This window comes from Ixodes scapularis, unplaced genomic scaffold (assembly GCF_016920785.2).
Source record: "Ixodes scapularis isolate PalLabHiFi unplaced genomic scaffold, ASM1692078v2 PGA_scaffold0__279_contigs__length_252992795, whole genome shotgun sequence".
Classification (NCBI taxonomy): domain Eukaryota; kingdom Metazoa; phylum Arthropoda; class Arachnida; order Ixodida; family Ixodidae; genus Ixodes; species Ixodes scapularis.
Window position 1 is genome coordinate 31518606 of NW_024609835.1, and position 9512 is coordinate 31528117.

A 9512-nucleotide genomic window follows, 5' to 3' on the forward strand; every position below is an offset into this window, starting at 1 on the left:
TTTGCGGGAGCAAACTACCAGCCTTGGCGGACGTTAAGAATTCCAGAAACACACTAATTAGCGACTCTAATTCACTAAAATTTACTATGTAATGTTTTAATTAGTGAAAATAAACGTATGGTTCCACTGAGAAACTTGCTAAGTATCATCGCAAACCACTAAATCAATTCTTTTTAGAAAGATATAAGGAAGCAGCAGCATTTTACGGCGTTCCGTAAAAACGCTCCATTTGGACGCGTTTTTAGGTTTTGGTTTCTTATCGGAGCGCATCTCTGCTCCCGTGGCCCTGCTCCCCAGTGGCCTAGGCACGCAACACACGTGCACCATGCCTTCCTCCCTCCTACGAGGGAGGCGACGCGGTGGCTTCTCGAGCCGCGACCACAGGGGAGCAGGGCCGCGGGCGCAAAGGTGAGCTCCGATAAGAAACGGAAACCTAGAAGAAACACGGACAACTTGAGCGTTTTTACGGCAGGCCGTGAAATGCTCTCCTTGCCAAATAGCTTTCTAAATTAAAGGAGTTGGTTTAGTGGTTTTCGATGGTGCTTAGCAAATTTCTCAGTGGAACCATGTTTATTCTCATTCGTTAAAAATTAATTAGTAAATTCTAGTTCTTGCTTATTAGTATGTTTTTGCAATCCTGAATGTCCGCCAATGCTGGTAGTTTGTACCCGCCAAAAGTTTCTTTTTACCTCAAACAGCATATTTTTGGGGGGATTTTTGAAAGCTTTCACAGAAACCGTCCTGTATAATCAATCATTCACATTTCTTGAAATTAACTCAAGTTTCCCTGTAATGAAGTGAAACGTGTGGTACTTCCCGAGAGACAATTTTTTAGGTGAAGGAGTAAATACTGTAACAAACATAAAGAAGGTGACAAATGTAATACTGAAAATAAACGTCTAATGAGGCAAGCCTGCGTCCGCATGTAAAACAAAAATAAAGCCATTCCTACTGTGCCGTTCCCGGGACTGCGACTGACACAGAGCAGCACCTACGGCTGCCACTACACACGCTTTATAAGAACATTCAAAAAGTGTCGAGAAGTATAAGGACTGTTCCAGCACGCCAGCGAAAGGCATAATGAAAAATAGATAGGCGGGGTTCAAAACCCCGTGCCTTAACGTGGGAGCCGCGTGTGCTGCCAAATCGCAACGCCGCGTGGCCATATGCAAGGTGGTGACACATTTGTATTGAGATAATGCTAACGGTTAAGTATCAACACTAACCAAGAGTTCACAGCCTAATCCCTATGCCTGTGATATAGGCTTTGTTTATTTGTAAGTAGTGCTGCTTAACAAATCGTAGTTTTATATGCGTTGATTCGGTGCGTAACGATCATCGTATCGTCGTTTGCTATTAGAAGCACTGGTAGCTTACCTTAACTTTATATTAATGTCAAAAAAAAGGTACTAAACAATAGCTTGGCTAATGGGCAACATGTTACCGATGAGTTCCACCCAATAAGGAATGCCGTCAGCTTTCAGACAACAATTTTACATAAAAACTCTGTCTTTTTTTGTCTTTTTTTCGTGTCTTGCCATAGGCGCAATTTAAATACTTTTAATTACCTTTCGGCTGAGTATAACATAATCGTACGAGTTTAAAATTTTGCCGAAAAAATAAGGACGTTGTATTGTACCTAATACGACTACCATAAGTGAAAAGCGATCACTGGAACAGTTTGTGATGAATGAAAATTAGTTTCGTCGATTGAGTTACGGGGGTCTGACCAATATTCCTTTGGTTGATGGAGAAGAGCGTGTCATGCCGTTGCGTCGCGTTTTGCAAGAGGAACAGGCTCGCTCGGTACCCTAGCCTCTCTTTCGGTAGACGAACGACAAGTCATATTAGAATGTTCTTCTATAAGACATTTAAAAAAAAAAAAAAGTTTCCGATAATTGTTTAGTACACAGAGACTAAACAAGATTGACGCCGTTGAAGTTAAGGTAAACAAGCCCTATCATATTAAAGCCATATCATTCAATTTCTTTGTTGTTTAAAGGGGCCATGAAACGAATTTTGGGTTGGGTTGAATGATTTTAAATTGGGACTTTACTAATCGCATATCGTTTAGCTGGCCAAAAGAAAGAGGCTAGAAAGTCAAAAGCCAGCTTTTCGGTACGAACATTTGAAAATATAGCGGACTATTTTGTACCTCCTTGCCTTTGAAAGCTCTCCGCCTTTTGACTATGATACATCCGCGGTTCCAAAAGCGCGTCACCGGTGCCAAACTGACGTCAGCAGAGCCCAGCTCACGCATTGGACACGAGAACTGCGTCACTCGGACGTATGCGCTCGTCAACAATAAATCTGTCGACGAATATTCGGATCCGCGTTCGTGGCCAACGAGTGCCCAGACGGAACTTATCGTCACTGGGGAATGACAAGTTCTATGGTGCGCATAAAAAGCACGGTGGAGGCTAGGAGTCATCGCACCGGTGCCAAAGGAATGTCACGACCACGTGATTTCATAATTCGCATTTGAGTTGAGGATTAAAGCTAAGGAGGAAGAAGTAGGAAAATCGTTTCATGACCCCTTTAACATACACCCTAATGTAATGGGTTGATGACAGAAGTTCAGGAAAGGTAAGTAAAAAACACATTTTTACTCAAGTCAAATCATCAGCTAGGTGTGTCATGAGCTTTATGTTTTGGCTAGAACTTTCGCCGCTAATTTAGTGCTAAATGATGCCCTTGTGTTTTGCCTACATAACATTTTAGGGCAAAAAAAAAAAAAAAAAAAGATTGCGGTTCTATAGATTGGGTGCTGGCGCCTTGGATGAGTAGAAATCCCTCAGCTGATGAATTCAAGGCACTGCGTTTGGCAGCGACCAAGATGATGTCTGTGGCAATCCCAGATAGAGAAACGCTAAATGTATTTACCGAATCAGGTAAAAAATTAGTCGGCGAATAATCGCGTTAGCGGTTGGGTAACCGATAATTTAACAGCCCTAGTGTGTTGATGTTTGTATGCCTTCCGTAATCAACACACACTGACAGGAGTGTGAGCTCGCTACCACAGGCTGCTAAACGTAAAACAGGTTTTGAACCGATTACAAGTTGTTTCGGATGACACGTGGTTTTTTATTTATTTAAAAAATTTTTAAACAGACTCCACTTCCGACTTTTGAAGCACGACCAGGAATATCAAAACTTTGTTATCAACATAATTTTGATTGTTTAAGCAATTTATAAACGCCAAACTTAAAAAAAAGACTGTTTCCCACAATAGACATCGTGGGGTACGTACTAGAAAGTACTATAAAGGTATAAAGGTATCAGAAAAGAATATACATTCTTTTCTGATATTTTTAGTGTAATCTTTACCAAACTCGCTCATATATAGGACCGGATACCGGATTATCATCGGGATCTTCTCGCAAGCCCCCACTCTTAAAGACTGATTACACATTTATTAGTGCCAGAGAACGATAAAACCTGACAGCTTTTCTTCTATTTTGGTGCAGAAATGGAAGCGCAACTTTTCTATTCGCTTATTTTTTTATTTATACCAATGCCCACGGGGTCCAGAGAGCATCAAGAGGGGGAGGGCAAAGAAAAAATTAACCCAGAAAAAGAACAGTCGAAGAGCAAGCGAAGAATGCAATTTGGATGGAAAATAACCATTCCGCCGCGATATTCACAAAGTTGCTTAGTTAACATCTCATTACATCAATTGATAGTATGCTTAGAAAAGATACTGGAAGGTGCTAGAATTAAGGTGGTTCCACCAAGATGATGTTTTTGGTATGAAAGACGTGATGAAAGCTGACGTTTCACAAAAGAGGTATCGTATGGCGAATTTAAAATGACGATCAACACGTGGAGAATCGTAGACATGACATAATGTGCGGTGGGAAATGGCCTTTTTATATTTTCCATTGCTCGCAGACTGTGAACCGAATCGCTCACTGTACTCTTTTAACGTTCCCTTCCACATGAGAAAGTTCCGAAGAGAACGTTTTATGCGATCGGACACACCAGTAAAAAGTTTTAAGATTTTTTTTTTTCGCGAAGAATATTTGATAACTGTAAATGGCGCCGGAGAAGTATCGAATTATGGGAACGCTCTACTAAAACTCCCTAATATCCGTCGAAATGATTATAACGATACAGGACGGCACACTCTGTCGGAAACATCCATACAAAGTACATCGACGCCGATCGATACTCGTTGCACTATACTTTCGCTCACCTCGGCTGATGACGTCACCGGATCCTCTGTTTCCGCCAGATCCCGCCGCAGCGGCTCCTCCGCGCCCATTCCGAAGCGCGGCGACAGACATCGGATCTGTCACGAAAAAGGGACTGACAGTGAGTGAGTCGACTCCCGGCGAGAAAGCCAAGGCAGCCAAGGCTGGCCGACATCGTGCAACCTCCTCTCCCACACTACATCCCCTCCTCTCCTTCTACGCCCGGTGCATGTGCACTCGGCAACCTCCGTCCAGTGCAAGTGCACCGGCAAAGCCGTGCGTGAGCGGTCGGCCCCGCCGCCACAGCTGCTGCCGCCGGTGACGTGTGAGCACGGATGAATGCTCGCGCACGCACGCACGCAGACACGCAAGCAAGGCAAGGAACGCGAGGCCGGGCCAGGGCATCAGGGCCAGCGGAACCGAGCGGAGCGAGAGAGTCGGCCGGCCCTTCTCGCCGTTCGAGACCGAAGGAACCTGGCTGGAGCGGGGCACGGAAACACAAAATGACTGTCATTTTCCAAGTCGGAGCTGCAGCACTGCAATTTTAAATGGCTGGCTCGCAAGAAAAAAAAAAAAAAGAAATACTAGGCGTTTTTTTTTCTTCTTTTTTGAGTTTGGCTAGTGTGCGTTCTAGCTAATAAATGGCGTCAAAATCCAGCACGAAGATGAGACGAAGCGGTAATACTGCTCATACAAAAGACAGTTTGCAGACAGTGGCGTGTTTCTTCCTCGTATTATCACCCTGCCACAATAATAATAAAAAATATTAATAATATGGTGGTGGCGATTAAAGAAAAAAAAAAGCTGCATACCCAGTTTGGACGGGTGCGCGGCGGGAAATAAAAATATACATAAAAAAAGAACAGAAAGAAGTCACCATAACAAGTTCCGCAGATATCACGCTCATAAATGCTACAATAATCATAAGCATCTATTAAAAAAAAATCGAATTTTTCTTATTGACATGAATCCAAACGTTTAGACTCATAAAAATCTTTGTAAATTAGGGATATTCTATTCCAGCGTTTATGTGTCATAAAGTCTGTTCTTTGCATGACCACCTCCCAACACCTGGCGCCACGGGTAGTAGTCTATATACAGTATATATTATTATTTTTTTGAGAAACGATGCGAGGGTTATTAGAAAGTGCAACTTTTCTTGTCATTTCCGGAGAAAGGAGGAGAGCCCGCGCACAGCTTTATTCAGCGCTCAATATGGGAGAGGGAACGCGCGCCTGTACCTTCCACTGCATTGGGCGCGTTCAGTAGCGGCCCCGGAGTCAAGGGGTCACTGACTCCTTCCACTGGACGGCCAAAAGTCACTTCCGGTGCACGTAACTCCGGGGCTTCGGAGTCAAGCACCGAGTCCGGAGACGGTGCACGTAGAGTCAAAGGAGCTAAAGATGACGTCATTTCCTGACTGGTGACGATTTCCGGCGAGAAAATCCAAAGAGCTCTGACTCGAGTCACTCCGTTCGGAGGCAAGGGAGGCGCTACTGAACGCGTCCATTGCCAAAAAAAAAAAAAAAAAGTCGTTGCGGAGTTAGTAATTTATATCTTTAGGCCAGTACTAAGTCTGCAGTGATTCAAACTGTGACCGCTGAAGATGCGGAACTTCTTTCAGTTGGTTAGATGTATGGTTCTGAAGTTGAATACTGGCTATGGACCTTACTGCTTTCGTTTGCGAAAAGTGTACTCAATTAATAATAAAAAAAAAAACTTTAGGTCGACGTCTTTACTTTTCCCCCAATTGCACAATTAGATGAAAGCATGCCATACATGAGATATAATCTTTATTTAAGCGACTTTTCAAACTTTGCGGAAGTATAAAACAAAAACAAAAAAAATCTGCCATTAAGAAGTGCAGTTTTATTTGATTTTTGCAAGACGGCACTGGTGTGCTCGATTCGGATAGTTGTGTCGTTTTCTTCCTTTCTCACTCACGAGCATTGGCGTTACTAGGGTCAGCCGCACCCGGGGCGATGGACCGACGTGACATCCCCCCCCCCCCTTCCCTTCGCACTACCCCCCCCCCCCCCCCCCCCCCCCTCCCCTTCGTGGTCCTCCCCGACATGTTTGGCATCTCCGTCATTCTTTAAAACCGGGCTTTTTTCCTCGGAGAGCGGTCTCAGGGATGGCTGCGCAGGTTTCAAGGTGGTTATTGAAATGGCATTCGTTACATTTCAGAGTATACCGTTATCTCCGCCAATATGTAGTATTCACTGGACGGCATATTTGTGGTGACTGCTCACAGCGCATGCTCGGGATGAGTTCTTCTTTATGGTTTTCCAAAGAAGACAATCTTGATAATGTGGATGTGCGAATTGGAAGCGCCATGGAAGCTAGGCGTCAACACGTGTTCAGTATCAGCGAGCATGGCCTCCATCTTGAATGTCTTAACTTCCGGCATGCGGTAAAACATCGGTTTGATCTCTCCACGCCGCTGGAAGGTGCTCACGAAAAATGCGTGATTTTCACACATTCTTGTTTCGCCTCACGTATATTTGATGGCATATTTCAGGGCGAAATATTGTATTATTTTTTCATCCCACATACCAGATACCGAGCCCAAGTAATCGAGTACGACAGGAAACAGAAACGTCTGTACCTGTTTTAAACTGCAAACAGAGGTCACCGCGATCGCTGTCTTCGTTCATTGCAGTAGAACGCTAGGCAGCAGTCAGAGACATATATATAAGTTTTCAAAAAGGTTATAACACCTGTCCTACCTGCAAAGTGAAGTGATAAGTGTCCGTGCTGAAGATAGCCCCGTCGCTGACTGCTCCTGCCGATGCCACGCTGCGTTTTCTTGTAGCGTGTGATGAGCCGGTGGAACGTTTCAGTCGCAGCCGTATCTATGTCGCTGACACGTGCTTCTTGTGGCCTTTGCATGCCCTTGATTAAATTGCGCGAGATCAGCGTTGGCCGGCCTTGATAACCGCGCTTTCAATGACGGGTGGTAGAATCCGTAAAGTGAGCTGATAAGTGTCCGTCGCCGAACATTGTAACTGCGGCTTTAGGGGCCTTAACGTTGCAGACATTATGTGGCTATAAAAATGTCTACAGAAAGGTATAGCAAGACGTAGATAGTGTTCGCATTTAGAAGGAAGAACTTGAAACGGGAGTCCAGGGGGCAAAACCTTCTGGAAGCCTCAGAGCGGGAGCTGACGTATCCCCCAGGAGGTTTCTTTAATTTTTTTTTTACCCGTTAGATTCTATTATTGTTGTGATTTAAAGGAGCCGGGTCTCTCCCGGAAGCGTTTGCTGACAGAGTGGATACCCTAAAGAAATCAAAGGCACGCCCGGTGTTGCGTTCCTCTGGGTATATTGTCATTCTAATTCATTCATCCTGTGCTGACCGGATTCTCAGTTTGAATCGATTTGGAGAAAGTGCACGTGCAGGTATGAAAGCAGTTTTCAAATTAAATCTTAAAGTGAAAAAAAGAAAGACAAAGTTGCAAGCAGGGTTCGGATATCTGGAATTTAGCTTGCTTTCGTAGGCCTTCCGGTCTTAGCCGTATAGATGGGTACTTCGACGGTGCAATCCGACTGCCAGTTATGCACTGGTGTCTTTAATGTGCATTGCGCATTAGTGTAATATCGCCTTCCTTTTGAACATTTTCGCTCTCGTCCCGTCATCGCTGTTGTAAATAGCCACTTCTCATTCTGATCAGACGCCCGCGCACACCGGTTTGAATCCACATAACACAGATAACGCACGAAGAGCAAGTAGCTGAAAAATCGATGCTTTTCGACCATACTTTTAGGGCATATATACTCGTTACAAGTAATTTAATCACTCCTAATCGGTTACTTTTTGGAGTAATTTTGTAATCATTTTTATTAGGAAGGAACCGCAAGAGTAATATGATTACTTTTGAAAGTACTAAGTTACTCGTAAACTTCAATTACTGCCTTTTCCCTCCCGCTCCTAATGGCTCCCTTTGTTTCTACAAGTTTTTTGCGAAGTATAATCCTCGAACCAAGTCTTCGGCAGGAGGATATGGCCTACCGAAATTGCTGTATTGAGAAGATGAGTATTTGTAGTTTGGGTGATTCTAAATCAAAATTGAACAGCACAAAAAAAAAAAACTGTTTTTAAACCGACAAAAAACGAAAAGAAGAGACACGAAAAAGTAACGGTCACTTTTTCAAGTAACCGCTAATGACTTTTCCATCAAGTAATCTAATTTAATACGTTTTATTCGAGAGTAATTTAAAAGTACTTCATTATTTCTTTTTTCTTTTTAGTGCCGTGTATGTAGACTGTGACAATTACGATAATAGAAATAGTAAAGTTATTATGATGACAACCGTCGCAATTCTCTACAGCTTCTAGGAGAGAAGCGGGCCGGTGTCCCAAATGACGCCATTTTTGTTCCAGAGATACGAGAGAGTCGGCTTTTCGAAAGGAGCAAGCGAGCAGCGGCACTGCGCTGGATGTCTGTGTAGTCTTTTTTTTAGCGGCCACTTTCAAGCCCGCCTGCAAACGACGCTTCCCCCACAGAATCCTGACGCGATGGTGGCCACGCGAGCGCCTGGGTGCGGGGCATAGAGATACGATATTAAAAAAAAAAAAAAAAAAAAAAACCGTAAAGCCGCGGTTACACTGTTAACACGTCATACCAAGGGCGGATTTAGAGGGGGGGTCCGGATGTCCTGACCCCCCTCTTGATTTCTGCATGTCTAAAATTTAGTGCGCGAAACGAGGGAGAGGGGAGGGGGTCCCTAACCATATGGTACACTGACCAACACCTGACCCCCCCCCCCCCCCCCCCTCAGGAAATTTTTGCATCCGCCCCTGCGTCATACAGCAGGCATTCTAACTGTCTGAGACGTGTCTCTTCCTTGTACGACTGTCCTGTAACATCGCGGTTATACAGCAACTCTCTGCAGACGTATTGGGAGCACACATGCGTCCCAGGCAAAAATCAGTCCACTTCCAGCTGGATTATGGAACTGGAAACGAGGCAGTTGGATTCCAGCTGGGTCCAGCTGGATTCCAACTGGACCCAGCTGGAATCCAGCTGGAGTGCCTCATTTTCACTTCCATAATCCAGCTGGAAGTGGACTGATTTTCGCCTGGGGGTATGAAGGAAACATCCTTTGCCCGTGGTTTAGGTGTAACCGCAGATAATTCTGCCATGTTTGCAGCGAACACCGTGCGTTTTTTTTTTTTTTTGTGTATTTTGTATTTTTTTTTTTTTTTGTATGATGGATGAGAAGAGGTTGAGGCCCCTCAACAGCCACGGAAAAAAAAATGACGATTAATTATGTGTGTGGATCACAATTCTTACGCTTTGTTGATTCCTAAAAATG

General features: G+C 44.1%; 1 protein-coding gene across 2 annotated transcripts in view; it reads right to left on the reverse strand.

The window, feature by feature from the left end:
- The window catches only part of LOC8051430 (ATP-binding cassette sub-family G member 1), an 89234-nt gene extending 82261 nt beyond the window's left edge, over window positions 1–6973 (reverse strand). The window contains exons 1-2 of one of the 2 annotated variants that reach the window (XM_040218460.3): window positions 6802–6839; window positions 4196–4291 (exon numbers count right to left, since the gene is read on the reverse strand). In XM_040218460.3, the coding sequence (XP_040074394.1) occupies window positions 4196–4286 (91 nt within the window). In that variant the 5' untranslated portion in view covers window positions 4287–4291; window positions 6802–6839. Of the gene's footprint in view, window positions 1–4195; window positions 4292–6801; window positions 6840–6922 lie in introns of those variants that run through there. The other variant, XM_040218462.3, reaches the window with a different exon arrangement.
- Window positions 6974–9512: the final 2539 nt, after the last annotated feature.